Raw genomic sequence first — 15,465 nt, forward strand, 5'->3', positions numbered from 1 at the left:
AGACGTAAAGATGTCTCCCAATAAAGAAAAGCCATGGACCAGATGGTTTTAGAGGTGAATTCCATTAAATATTTAATGACAAATGAACACCGTTTCCTCTCAAACTCCCAAAGAAGTAAAGAACACTTCCTAACTCATTCTACGACACCAACATTATCCTGATACCAAAATCAGGTAACAACATCACAGGAAAAGAAAATTCACAAGAGTTTTCACAAAAGAAAAAGAGAACAGATCAAGAATACCCTTTTTATAAATGTAAAAATCCTCAACAAAATATTAGCAAATTGAACCCAACAACTATTAAAAGGATTGTTCACCATGAACAAATGCAAATTTATGTCAGGAATGCAAGAGTGGTTCAATATAAGACAATCAGTCAATGTAACATACCATTAATAGAACAAAGGAAAGAGGGAGGATTTTTTCACTTGGCACAGAAAAATGCAACACTTTTTCTTGATAAAAACGCTCAGAACGCTAGGAATAGAGAGAAAATTCCTCATAATGATAAGGGGTATTTATGAAAAACCTACAGCTAAAAACATCAAATTCAATAGTGAAAGAAAGACCCGGAACATGATAAGGATGCTCCCTTTTATCACTGCTATTCAATGCTGTACCAGAAGTTCTGGCCAGAGCTATTCAAATGGGAAAGGAAGAGGTAAAAATCCATCTCTACTTGCAGATGTCACGAGCCTGTATATTAGAAAATTGCAAACAATCCACAAGAAAGCTCCTAGAGCTAATAAGTTAAGCAAAGTTGCAGGGTCACACAATCAACACATAAAAATCAGCTGTGTTTCTATACACCAGCAATGACCAATCCAAAAGAAAAAATTAAGAAAGTTAATTCCATTTATAATAATAGCATCCAAAATAACTAAATACTTAAGGAAGGAATCCAACCAAGGGGGGGAAAAAAAAGACTTCTACACTGAAAACTACAAAACACTGCTGAAAGAAATTAAAGATCTAAATAAATAGAAAGACATCCCGTGTTCATGGATAGGAAGATTTAACACCATTAAGATGTCAATACTATCCAAACCAATCTACATGCTTAACAGTCCCTAAGAAAATTCCAACACCTTTTTTTCACAAGAATGGAAACGCTGATTCTGAAATTCATATGGAATTGCAAGGGGTCCCAAAAAGCCAAAACTACCTTGAAAAATAATAAACTGAAGGACTTAAGCTTCCTGACTTCAAAATTTACAAAGCTACAGAGATTAAAATACTGTGGCATTGACATAAGGTCCAATGTATAGACCAACAGAATAGAAGAGAATAGAGAGCCCAGAAATAAACCCTCACACATACGGTCAGTTGATTTTCAACAACAGAACCAAGACAATTCAATGCAGAAAGGCTAGTCTTTTAAGAAATGGTGCTGGGGGGGCGCCTGGGTGGCTCAGTCGGTTGGGCGGCCGACTTCGGCTCAGGTCATGATCTCGCGGTCCATGGGTTCGAGCCCCGCGTCGGGCTCTGTGCTGACAGCTCGGAGCCTGGAGCCTGTTTCAGATTCTGTGTCTCCCTCTCTCTGACCCTCCCCCGTTCATGCTCTGTCTCAAAAATAAATAAAACGTTAAAAAAAAAATTAAAAAAAAAAAAAAAAGAAAGAAATGGTGCTGGGAAAACTGGATATCCCTATGTAAAAAAAAAAATGAAGTTAGACCCTTACCTTATACCATATGCAAAATGAATTCAAAACGGATCAAAGATCTAAACTTAAGAATTAAAACTATAAAACTCTTAGAAGAAAGTATTGAGGAGGGGCGCCTGGGTGGCTCAATCAGCTGAGCATCCGACTCCTGGTTTCGACTCCGTTCTTGAGTCGGAGCACTGCGTCAGGCTCTGTGCTGACAGGACGGAGCCTACTTGGGATTCTATCTCCCGTTCTCTCTCTGCCCCGCCCCTGCTCGTTCTCTCTCTTTCTCTCTCAAAATAAATAAATAAACTTAAAAACAAAACAAGAAGAAAGTATTCAGGACGTTGGATTTGGCAGTGATTTCATAAACATGACATGAAAAGCACTAGTGCAAAAGGAAAAAATAGATAAACTGGACTTCACCAAAATTATAAAATTTTGTATGTCAAAGGACATCACAAAGTGCAGAGACAACCTATAGAGTTGGAGAAAATATTTGCAAGTCATAGATCCAACAAGGAAACAATACATGCAGGAAAAAAAAGGGGGGGGCAGTTTCCACGTATCACAAAGATCACACAATTTCATCTATGACAAATCATCTTCAACCCAAACATAATAGAGACTATATATAAAAGCATGAAGAGTCAGTGCTATAAAAAATTAGACACCCCAAGTATACTGTATCCTCGTTGATAAAACTTGGAATATAAAATGTATTAACAAGTCTGCGGACACTAAAAATGTGAGTGAGTAGGATACATGTCAAGCATTTCTAGTAGTTGAAGTATTCAGAATCTGCCTAGCTTTGAAGCCTATGGATAAACTTCTTTCTACAAAAACATGTCATTAGAAAACTTCTTCCTAAATTATATCTGCAGGGCACAATCAGTGAATTATTACCTATATTACTTCTGAATCTTATAGATTGGCTATTTGAACATGTAGAAATAAGCCCTGGTCTTTTTTTTTTTTTTTCCAGGAGTGATAATATGGCTGGAATAATAATTTCAACTGTGCTTCCAATGTTACTCACTTACTGAGCTATATCTGGGTTTCAGACCCAGAACACTATAAATCTGATTGAAGAAATATTTACAGAACTGAAAATCAGTGAAGTGTCATAACTGTCATCAACAATAGAATAAAAGAATGAAAGCTTTAAGTGACACAGGAATCACAAGTATATAATCAATCTATTATCCCCTCAACTGGATGTTAAGAACACAGCGGGTCAAAAATTAACTGACCACAAGGAGAAATACAGTGGGTGATTTTCAGGGTACTGAGCTACAATCTGCATGGCACAGACGTGTAGATATTCAAACAAGGTGGATTAGCTGTCATTACATGTCAAAGGCTGACTAAATAAGAGAGTCTCAATCTTATCTTTGGCAGAGGACAGTTCCAATATACAAATGGCTTCCTGTGGACCTACTAGGTCATTTACTGCTGAAGAAATAACTATATTTTCATGCCTTGAGAGTCCGAGTGCTTAATATTGCAAACACCTTCCTATCAATTAATTCAGGAAAGATCGTGAAATCAATGTACACGAATCAATGTACAAGAATGAAGTAAAAGGTGAGATGCAGATGAAAACTTAGAAAGTATTTCAATCTAGAAATTGACAATGGTTACATTGCCACATTTCTAGATGCAAGGTTTAGGCCATTTTTTCTTAAGTGATTGAAGCAGCTAATACATGCAATAATATCAAGTATTAAAAACATTTAAGAGATTCAGTCAACCTCCCAAGTTCATGGCTTGCCAGAATAAGGAGAATGCCTTTTTTCTGGTTGTCAATATACTTCAGTTCCTACTGTTCTTTTACATACACCGTCTGGCATTCTATCAAAAAATTATGGGACGTGCAAAACAGCAAGAAAATGTACCCCATCTCTATGAGAGGAAACGATTATCAGAACTGACCCACAAACAGCACATATGTTGGAATTATCAGACAGGGATTTAAAAATAAACATAATAGGAGCGCCTGGGTGGTTCAGTTGGTTAAGCATCCAACTTGAGCTCAGGTCACGATCTCGCGGTTCAGGAGTTTGAGCCCCGCATTGGGCTCTGTGCTGACAGCTCAGAGCCTGGAGCCTGCTTTGGATTCTGTGTCTCCCTCTCTCTCTGCCCCTCCCCGCTCACACTCTGTGTGTGTGTGTGTGAAAAATAAACACTAAAAAAAATAAAAAAATTTAAAACCTAAACATAAAAAATACATTAAAACATCAGGTGGAAAAGGTAGATCACATGCACAAACAGGAAATGTCAGCACAGAGAGAACACACAGAGTAAGGTATGTGTATATGGAAGTACTAGAAATTTTTTAAAAATTCTGTATCAGAATTAAAGAAGTCTATGAATGGGTTTATCAACAGATTGGCATAATAAAGAATTCGTGAAATTCGAGTAAGGTCAATAGAAACTACCCAAACTAAAATATAGAAAGAATTAGTGGCAAAAGAGCCATCTGACACGTTACAGACCATGTCAAGCAGTTTCATAAACATACGATTCAGTCCCAGAAGGGAAAGAGATAAGAGCAAACAATTTTTGATTTTTGATTTGGCGATACATATCTACCCAAGCCTCCCAAAGCAAAACAAAGCCCACACTGGATAAATACAAAGAAAACCACATCGAGGCAACTCATCGTCAAACTTCTGACAGACAGAAGTCAGGGGTGGAGTAAGGAGAATAGGGAGTAACCGCTTCATGGGTATGGGATTTATTGTGGGTTGTGGAAATGTTTTCCAACTCTGTAAGAGACGATGGATACACAATACTGTTAATTTACTAACTACCATCAAAGTGTACACTTTAAAACTGTCACATTTTTTATATGCATTTCACCTCAACTTTTTAAAAGGAGGGGAAAAACACCAATATGTGTTTCTCAAAACAAGGTATAAAATGGCTCTTAAACATATGAGACTAGTCAATTTCTTTCATAGCAAGAGAACTGCAAATAAGAAGTAGGCCAAAATACGATTCTTCACCCGTCAGATTGGCAAAAGTTTACAAGCTTGGTAATGATTGTGAACACACAGTGTGTGGCAAGGCTGTGAGTAAACCGGCACTTTTGTACATTGCTGACAAGAAGGCGAAACAGTACAGCCCTTATAGGGATATGTGGCAATAACTGTGGCACAGAGCCTAAAGGGCCCCACCTACTGGTGTTCACACCTTTTTATAATCTGCTCCCTTTAGTGTGTGCAGGGATTTATGACTTGCTTCTTCTAACCAACAGTCACCGTGTGATAACATCACATCATAAAAACTCCACTGAAGGCTTCTAAAGACTCCTTGCCAGCCTGGCGAAGTAAGTGACCAGTTGGGGAAAGCTCACAAGACAAAACCGCTGAGGCAGACTCCCACGGCAGGCAACAGGAAGCTAGGGCCCTCAGTCCTGCAACCCCAATGAAATGAATTCTGCCAACAACATGAGTGTGTGTGGAAGCAGATATTTCCACAGTCGAGCCACCAGATGAGAACACAGCCCACCAGACATCCTGACGCAACCTTTTAAAGATCCTACACCAAGGACTCAATTAAGCTATGTCCAGACTTCTGACTCACAGAAACCGTGAAATGATAAATGTGTCTGTTTTAAGCAGTTAAATTTGTGGTAATTTCTTTTACAGCAACAGGCATTTAAACTTGTGGTAATTTCTTTTATAGCAACAGGTAACCAATACACTTATGTCCCACATGCATTTACCTTTCAGATTCAGTAATCCCATGTCTAAGAATTTACACTAAAGATACACTTCCAACAGTACAAAAATACACATGCATATGGTCATTAATTATAACACTATGTAATCTCGACACCCAACGTGGGGCCCAAACTCACAACCCTGAGATCAAGAGTCAATGCTCTACCGACTGAGCCAGCCAGGAGCCCCAACAATTGGCTATTTCTAAGATAAACTGTTAAGTGAAAAAAGCAGAATGCAACATAAAATATACAGGCTGCTACATTTTGTGTTTGAAAAAAGGAGGCGATTTAGAAGAAAACCTGTATCTGCTTACATTCATAGGAAACAAAAAATAAAAACAAGGACAAACAAGAAATCAATGATACTGATTACCTACATGGGGTGTGTGATTGAGAATGAGGATTGAAGAGATGGCTATCGAAGGAATAGGAAAGGGAATGACACTTTTTCTGATTATCACAAGTTGATAGCTGACAGCTCATGAATCAAAAAAATAAATATATATCAGCAAGGATGGAGAATGGGGGGAGGACAGAACAACCCTAAAAACTGAAAGCAAACAGAAATAAACCATGATGTACTGAATTTCAAATTAAACACACAACCACACTGAGGGTAGGGGGTTGAAAGGAAGTGAATCTGAGTAACCTGTAAAGAATATTTTTGTGAATAACCTTAGTTTAGGGGAAAAAATAATTGCTAGCAAATCCTAAAGTCATGTGGGTAGTTTGTTTTTCATAGTGGTATGGAGGCAGCAATTCTGAAAGCCTTATGTGAGTACTGTAGGACTGAGTGAATGAGTAAATGTATTGATGTTGTCAGAAGCCAGGGTTCTTACTGTGGAAAAAGGCAGACAGATATAGGGAACAGGGAGGCCAAGAAGGAAACCTTTGGGGTTAGACTGGAAATGAAGGGATTAGTATGAACTAATGATTTCTAATATGTGTGTGTGTGTGTTCTATCCACTAAAAGGCTCAAAAGCAGTGACATCTTAGTAACAACAAAAATGCCTATGGCCCAATCTTGGTTTCTATACACCATTCCACATTAAAGGAACTGGGTCCTTGGAAAAACATCCAATTCCAAGGCTAAAGTCGGGAAGATACACAATGGGACTAAAATATTTTACTGTGCCAGAGAAATAAGGAAGTGCTAAAAAACAATTGGGCCATGCTGAAAGGACAAAGGGGCCAACTTGAAGGCACTCCTGCTGGCTAAAGCTGAGGCAATTTGAACAACAAACCAACAGTAATGGATCATTACTCACTAAATAAAATAGGAACCATTAGTCCTTTCAGGTAATAGTTTACAGATATAATAGAATGCTGATAATTGCAAAGTTAGAAAATCACCATTCCAGGGCACGTGAGTGGCTCAGTTGGTTGAGCATCCGACTTCAGCTTAGGTCATGATCTCACAGTTTGTGAGTTCGAACCCCACGTCAGGCTCTGTGCTGACAGCTCAGAGCCTGGAGCCTGCTTCAGATTCTGTGTCTCCCTCTCTCTGCCCCTACTCCACTCATGCTCTGTCTCTCAAAAATGAATAAATGTTAAGAAAAAAAATCTTAAAAAAAAAGAAAATCACCATTCCATAACCATCACAGGATAGATTAGTTCATGCAAAAATCCTCACTGGCTGACAATTCTAAGGCAGAGAAAGTTTGAGGAGGAGCAGGAAATTAATTGCATGGTCTCAAAGTGTCTCCCCAGAAACTGCTTATGAGTTGTAAGAGGAGAAACAGTAACTGAACAGTAGAGAAACTGAATGACATTCTGAATGGGTAATCAAAATTAAAATTATTATTGATGGACTAACAGACATTGCACTACTCCAAATGTGACATCCTAAAAAGAACACATCAATTATGTATCAATTATGTATTATTTTCAAAAGGACATATAATCCAGATTCAATCATGAAGAAACAGATAATCTCATACTGAGGAACAGTGTATAAAATAACTTCCTTGTATTCTTCACAAATGTCAATGTCATGAAAGAAAAAGAAAGGCCAAGGAACTGTTCCAGATTAAAAACTAAAATATTATAATGAAATGTAATACAATATCCAGGGCTGGATCTAGACTAGAAAGAGATGTTATTAAGAATATTTTCAGGATAATTTATAAAAATTGAATACAGACTGTAGATTAGAAGACAGTATTAAATTTTCCTCCACCTGATAACTGCACTGTATTTATGTATATTCTTGTTCTTCAGAAATTAACTCTGACGTATTAAGAGGTAAAAAAAACAAAACAAAACGTAATGTACACACAAATTGATCTCTCAAATGGTTTAAATAGTAGCTGTGCATATAGGTGGTTTTAGACATACTTATAAAGCAGGGGAAGGAGGGAGGGAAGTAGGAAGAAGAAATAATGAAGTAAATGTAAAATGTTAAGAACTGGTGATTAGGGAGAATATATAAGAAGTGTAAAATGTACGCAACTTATCTGTTATTTTGAAGCTGTTGAGATTCTCAAAATAACACATACACTGGCATTTTTAAAGTACAGTAATTATACTTGCTGCTAGATCTGATTTAGTGCAATACAGGATACAAAGCATGTTCTAGCACACATTAGCTTTTTAAATATTTTTATAGCTGTGCTTCAAAATTGGCTTCTTGGTAATCTTATGCCTTCTATCCGATCCATTCAGAAATGTTATTCAGAAAAGTGGCCTGCGTAGGGTTTTCATGGCACAAAAAAGTGACGAATCTCTGCTCTAAGCTATAAATCCCCTATTTACTTACAAGTTTGTCGTAAAAGGAAAATTAAATTAGTCTGAAGCTTTTTGCTTTGCCATAAGCAAATTATAAAAGGAAAACATCACTGATAATGAACATCTAACCTTACAAATTTCTAGAGTGATTAAGTGCTACGGCAAAGAGTATTCAAAATATTAACCACAGCTTCACACAAAGCATCTAAAAACACACACAAGACCACACATCCATATGTGAAAAAATACAGGCACACAGCAACTATAAAAATGAATCAAGACTGCGACATTTCTTACAGAAAAACTTAGTGCTTATCTTTAAAGAAATGGGTTAAAAATCAGATACTATTTACCATCTCTCTTTTGGAAAATTTTTTAAAATTTCTTTAATGATTGGCTGGTAGCAGGCTTCCCTTTCTGCTTTCCCGGTTTCACTCCAGTCTCTCACAAACTGTTTCAGTGTGGATTTTAATTTATCCATGTCAAATGTAGACGCTGGCATAATCTTTCCATTCCCCTGTTTAAAAAACAGAAATCAATTAGCTTCTGACAAAGTAATCAATTTTGGATGTGGTCACACAGACATGCTACTCAGGGGCCATATAGATGGTCTAGTGGATAAATCACTAGCCTCTCACCTCAACCGGGATTCAAGTGCAGCTTGAGATCCTAAATGAAAAGAGCTTGGTGGTCTCACTTCTACCCTCAATAGATTAAAGTCCACTAATCATGAAACCACCATATAATTAAGCAGTCTTTACTCAGGAGAGGACCAGAACTGAGCTCCTATGGAGACGGAACATCTCTCTCTAAGAGAGGGAAGAAAGTCCCTCCGGGTCATTGATGGGGCAGCATGGAGAGGCTCACACTGGAGTGGCCCAACTGTATCTATCCTGTGGATACAAAAAGAGGACTTCAGTTTCTATTACTGCCAGTCCCTTGAGATTTAGAAGTGAAAATAATTTCTTAAAGTAAAAGATAAATATCAATAGATACAAGATACTGACAATGAGTTTAGCAAGGGAAATTAATTTTACACGGCTACTAAAGTTGTTTACAAAAATTTAAGTCACTAACTCTACATGCTAGAACAGTCAGAATACTATGTGAAATGTATATCCATATGGCAACAATTATCTTACTATTTTTAGGGGAAAAAATCAGTGAACAAATCCAGTTTCTGGCGTACTATCCTATTAAGCCTAATCAAATGCCTGAACATGTAAGTGAGAACACTCTCTGAGTAGAGCAAATGACTCATGCAAAATATCAAAATGAAATCCAGAAAGATAAAGACCTCAAAAGACAGAGGTTAAACCCTAAAATAAAAATAGAACAAACTTTCACATACATCTTCTCCATATTCTTTATTTTCAAACATATGTATGCAATCATTCACAATGGTCAGTAGTATTTCTTGATTATGGTCAATGCATTTCCGAATCTTGTCCAAGTGAAGAATAAACTGAGGAAGTAGTTTCTGTTGGTTATCTGGAAGTGATCGAAATTGTCTTTCTGTTCGGTTCACTCGCTCATGCATACTGGTGCTAAAACATAAAAGGTGTTTTTTAAATTGGCGAAAGAATTCTCACCAGGGCCAATCTTATTTTAAGGCTGTCTTTCTGTACAATTATTCCTTATAATGTTGGATACTGTCCTGTTATTTACAATCTTTTGGTTTCTTAAAGGATACCAACTTAGAAATTTTATATTTTCACCTTATTACAAATTCTTTAGACAAACAAAAGACAAAGAGTTTATAAGTAGCAAAGTAAACATCTGCACCATTTGGGGGGTAAAAGAAAACATGAAGAGGATTAACGTACAATGAGTTTATTTTTATGATTTTAATTTCCAAGCTTAAAATTTTCAGCAAACTAGTTGAATGCTTTAAATCTATCAGAGCAGAATACTGCTCTGAAATTACTTTAGAATACACAAAATGTGTTTTGAAATTAACTAACAACCAACCAAGCTAATTTTTTAAAAATCACAAAAGATCTTATGCACTACAAAAGTAGTAAACAAAAAAAAAAAAAATGAAATTTACATGATATTATTCATAATTTGCAATCCAGAAGTTTCCAGATAACTCTAAAGGTCACTTTGGGGATTATCTATTTATAAAATCTGAAAAAAAAAACAAACCATCATTCAAAAAAGTCAAATATTACATTTGCAATGAGTGCCATTTTATATCAATCATATGGGCAAAATCTAAAAGCCTGACTATAGGAATATATAAATATGTATACATATATATACTGATTGATGGTAGGTGCATAAATTGGTACAATCACTCTGGAAAATAATTTAGCATTTCGCAGTAAATCTTAATACACACATTCCCTATGTCGTAGCAATTATAGTCCTAGACACATACTCAAGAAACTCTCGCAAATGGGCACCAAGAAACTATCTTCTTAATAGCACTGTTATAAACAACAAACAACCTAAAGGTCCATCACCAGTAAAATGAATGAAGAAAGTACCGTATAATCATACAATGGAAGGTAATTAAATTAATAAACTACAACTAGACACAATAATATGGATAAAACTCACGAATGTAAGTATTTGTCGAAAAAAGCAAGTTGCAGAAAAATGCGTAATGTACAATTCCACCTTTTATAAAAATAAACAATACATTACAGGGACTGAATACAAGTAGAAAAACTATAAGGAAAGCAAGTAAATGAAAATTCAATAAAGCGATGTTCTTTGAAGGGAAAGGGAAAGGATGTTTTTTTGGTTTTTTTTTTTTTAACCCAGGTGTTAGATTTCTGGGTATTCACTGTATCGTTCTTTACATTTTATACACACAAACAAGTAAGTCAATGTTTATGTTTCTTCTAAACACTCTTTGGCATTTACTCCATACTAGATAAAAATGAAAAGCACTTTTTCATTTGATTGACTGAACCTTTCTATTCATCCAAATAATTCTCATTTTTATGCCACATCACTAATTTCTGAATAGTAATAAAGACGTTCTGAGGAAGCTCTTGACTAAAGCAATAACCTGACCATGCTTTTAGAAGCTTAATGTGGTGGCTATGGTAGTTAGGGGCGAGGGGGGAATGGCGAGGTAACGTGAATAGATGAAATTGGCAGTGGCTGCATGCATGTTTGCTTTCTTCCCCCTGGAGACAGTGTAATAGTGAGCTCTGGAGTCAAAACACATATATGAATTGAAATTCAGGTTATGCCACCTATTTGCTGTGCAACCCTTGGAGAGCTACTTCCTTCCTCTGCGCCCCAATTGTCTCATACACAAAACAAGGTAATACATAACAGTGATGATGATGATGATGATGATGATGATGACAGAAGCTGTCATTTATTGAGATTTAATAAAAGCCAGGCCCTACCTCAAAAGTCACTAAACATGGATTATTCTGGAAAATCTCCATAAAATTCCATGACGTGGCTACCGTAATACTCCTCTGCCAACCCAACGGATTTTACTGAAAATGTAACAAAATAATGCACACATATCACTTAGCCCAGGGCCTGAAACATAGCTCAAATATGGTAGGTATATCTAATTTACATAATGAAAATACAAAAAAAAAAAAAAATGTAGAGAAGTAAAAGTCCTCCAGGAAAAAAAGCTACTAATAATTCCTCTTCTAGAGGCAATCACTTCTAACTTTTTGACATAGTTCTCCTTGTCGTTAAGACAAAGTCACTTAAGTGCTTTTCTAGTCAAAACGTGATACACAGAACAGCAGATCACTTGGAGGTAACTAGAAATGAAGAATCTGACGCCCCACCGAAGACCTACCGAAATGTAATCTGCCTTTTAACGAGATCTCCAAATGATTCACATGTACACCAAGTTTTCAGAAGCACTTGTAATCCTTCATCTTTATCAAAGGCATTTTCCCAGATCAGAAAAAAAGTTCTCTAATGACTACAGCACAAAAGACTATATAATGACTGTTCATTATCCCATCTATGCAACCAAAATTTACATATTTCCCAAACACTGGACATCTACATACTTTCACTTGTCTATATGATAAACTTTCTGTTCTAAATTGGTCTATATTTTAGGAAAAAAAAAATACTACAAATTCCCTAAAGAAGAATTACCAAGTTAGAAAGAGTAAGTAGGGGCCCCTGGGTGATTCAGCCGGTTAAGCATCTGACTCTTGGTTTCGGCTCAGGTCATGATCTCACAGTTTTGTGAGTTGCAGCCCCATATGAGGCTCTGCGATGACAGCTCGGAGTCTGCTTGGGATTCTCTCTCTCTGCCCCTTCCCTACTCATGCTCTTATCTGTCTCAAAAATCAATAAACTCAAAAAAAGTAAAAAAAAAAAAAAATAAATAAGTATTTTTCAGGTTAACACAAACTGATTTTCAGAAGGACTGCATCAGTTTGCATTCCTATAAAATAGATTATGACACTAAAGAATAATTAAAAGTGACCATACTGTGTTAGGCAAACAGTGGAGTTGTGAATTCAGGTTTACAGCTCACAGTCAAATGGTGAAAACAGTCTTACAGTACTTCATTTCTAGTATTCTTGGCCACTGGATGCCGCTCAACATTCCTCTCAGCACACCTCAAAATTCAACACAGACACACTGAACGTAGCACACGATCATCCCCCCAAAAAACCTGGCACTTCTTCCCACATGGCTCATGAATGGCACACCATACATCCACTCAGGTCAGAAACAAATGAGTCATCCTAAAATGCCTCTTCTCACAGATCCCACAATCACAAGCCCCAGATCCTTTTGATTCTACTTCGTAAACTGTCTGCAAATCACTACCTCTCCCAGGCCCTCATTAGGTCTCCCAAAGATTCCTTAAGAGGCCTGCTCCCTGGGAATGCTGTACCCGGCCTAAGTCTACCACTCCCTATGAATTCTAAAATACAGTCTTGTCCCCATTGAATCTCCAGATTTCAGCATATGCAAAGAGCAGTGAATACACGTTCAGTTATGTTCCCTAAGTGCCATTTTTGATGCTCGATGAAGACTACTTAATTTCCACGTTTGCAGGGTAGTCGAGGTAAGTTATAGATTGGTCAGAAGAGCCCACACGTATTTGCTGTCAATTACTGATACAGAAGTGATGTTAACAACACAGAACAGGATGAGAGGCTGCATATCTTTTAACCCTTGATTACTCTATGGTGTGCCAAACTATCCATAACATACACCCACAGTGTCTCTCTTGAAATAAGGGAGGTCTTAGAAGTTGAGAAGAGAGTCTACTCCTTACTACATTATTTTAAATTTTTTTAAGCTTTATTTTTGAGAGAGAGAGAGAGAGAGAGCATAAGTGGGGGAGAAGCAGAGAGAGGGAGACACAGAATCTGAAGCAGGCTCCAGCTCCGAGCTGTCAACACAGAGCCTAATGCAGGGCTCGAACCAACAAACCGAGAGATCATGACCTGAGCCGAAGTCAGACGCCCAACTGACTTGGCCACCCAGGGAGCCCCCTTACTATATTATTTTAAATGGGGCTAGCTTTACTGTTTTAAAGATGCTTACCCTACCAATGTACTTTAAGAAAGGGGTGAGCAAACTATGGCCCACTGGCTACTAGGCCCATTTTACAAGGAGTTTTACTGGAACATAGCCATGCCCAATTGTTCACATACTGCCGACAGTTGTTTCCACACAGGGCAGAGTTAAATAGCTGTAAGAGACTACCTAGCCTTTCAACCTTAAAAACATTCATTGCCTGGCCCTTTAAACAAAGTTTCCCAAACGGCTTTTAAGGAATTTTTTATAACCTTCAGGCTCTCCTTGGTTCTGAACTCAGTGGCAAGAGGCCATATCCTCTGGTGGCTAAGGGGAGAAAGGAGAGTGAGCAGCCATTATTTCCTGGGATAGCTCTGGGATATTATTTCCTTCAGCTCTCTCCGGAAGGCTGGTCTCGGCAGTGACCCCAACTCTGATTTAGTCTCCTTTCATCAGCGTGGGTCTGATACTGCTGGGTCTGAGCCAAGGGCCAAGGTCATAGACCCATTCCTCTGCACCTGTTGAATTACTCTAGAATTCCAAACGGGAAAGCATTATCTTTTCAGAAGGAAAGTCTGTCTCAATCCATTTTAAATATTTATTAAAAACTCACAGTTAGGGGCGTCTGGATGGCTCAGTCGGTTAAGTGTCTGATTTCGGCTCGGGTCATGATCTTGTGGTTCATGGGTTCGAGCCCCACGTCAGGCTCTGTGAGGACAGCTCAGAGCCTGGAGCCTGCTTCGGATTCTGTGTCTCCCTCTCTCTGCCCCTTCCCCAGCTCACGCTCTGTCTCTCTCTCAAAAATAAATAAACATTAAAAAAAAAAAAACAAAAACCTCACAGTTAAAACTGTCTTACTAAGTATCACTGCTTACTAATGCAGGGTAAAATCTTAGTGAACAATTCTGGATTTCAGGCCAGACTCTACCACAACTTGGTTGTGTAAGCCTGGGCAAGCTGTTTGCCTCTTTATATGGCTATTCCTTTACCTGTACAAAAGAACTTTACCTCTCCATGTTTTAAATCTCACCTAATTACTATTTCTAAAAGCAGGATGTTTCTGATGAGACCTTTGATTTTTTAACTGTAGTATCTTCTCCATGACCAAGTATCTTCACTCATTTTAGGACTGACAAATTTTTTTTTTTTTTTTTTTATTTGCTACAATACTCGAATCGTTTTTGCCTTAATCAAAATATATCATCTATGCATAATTTGTAGGAAACACAAAGTTGGAAGCCATTGGAAAAACATTAATCAAGACAATTCTTGCCTTGTGATTTTTAATCTAAGTCCCCTATATAATAACTAAAAGACATTTAGCAATAAAAGTAAACTCCACAATTTAGAAGTACTTGCTAAAGCTTCAGAATAGGATCGTCCATCAGAACGTACTGCAGTGATGGAAAGGCTTACATCTGTACTGTCCAATATGGCAGCCACCAGCCACATTTGAAAAGCACTTGAAATGTGGCTAGTGAGGCTGAGAAAATGAATTTTACATTTTATTCAGTTTTAATTAATTTAAGCTTAAATTTAGCGAGATGTGATTAATAACTACGGTACCACAGTGGAGGTCTAGAAGATCATAAAATGTTGGACTGTAACAACTCAGAGTATTTTCTGCTACAAAATGCTTTCCATACCCCCTAGACCTTCAAGTGATGTTTTAAAACGCATTTTTTAAATACTATTTTCAGTCTATTTCAATGTTTCATCAAGAGCGTACATGCCAGGAGCACCTGAGTGGCTCAGTTAAGCCTCTTGATTTCAGCTGAGATCATGATCTTACTCTTCATGAGATAGAGCCCTGCATTGGGCTCTGCGCTGATAGGAGCCTGCTTGGGACTCTCTCTTTCTCTCTCTCTCAAAT

General features: G+C 37.4%; 1 protein-coding gene across 6 annotated transcripts in view; it reads right to left on the minus strand.

Annotated features, from left to right (window-relative positions):
• Positions 1–15,465, minus strand: part of CARNMT1 (carnosine N-methyltransferase 1) — a 43,820-nt gene that overhangs the window by 26,019 nt on the left and 2,336 nt on the right. For 4 of the 6 annotated variants that reach the window (XM_042912607.1, XM_042912613.1, XM_042912612.1 and 1 more), the window contains exons 2-3: positions 9,460–9,655; positions 8,462–8,625 (exon numbers count right to left, since the gene is read on the minus strand). In XM_042912607.1, the coding sequence (XP_042768541.1) occupies positions 8,462–8,625; positions 9,460–9,655 (360 nt within the window). Of the gene's footprint in view, positions 1–8,461; positions 8,626–9,459; positions 9,656–10,158; positions 10,239–15,465 lie in introns of all 6 variants that reach the window. The other 2 variants (XM_042912609.1, XM_042912610.1) reach the window with 1 other exon arrangement.

The sequence above is a fragment of the Panthera leo genome, chromosome D4 (genome assembly GCF_018350215.1).
Source record: "Panthera leo isolate Ple1 chromosome D4, P.leo_Ple1_pat1.1, whole genome shotgun sequence".
Lineage (NCBI taxonomy): Eukaryota > Metazoa > Chordata > Mammalia > Carnivora > Felidae > Panthera > Panthera leo.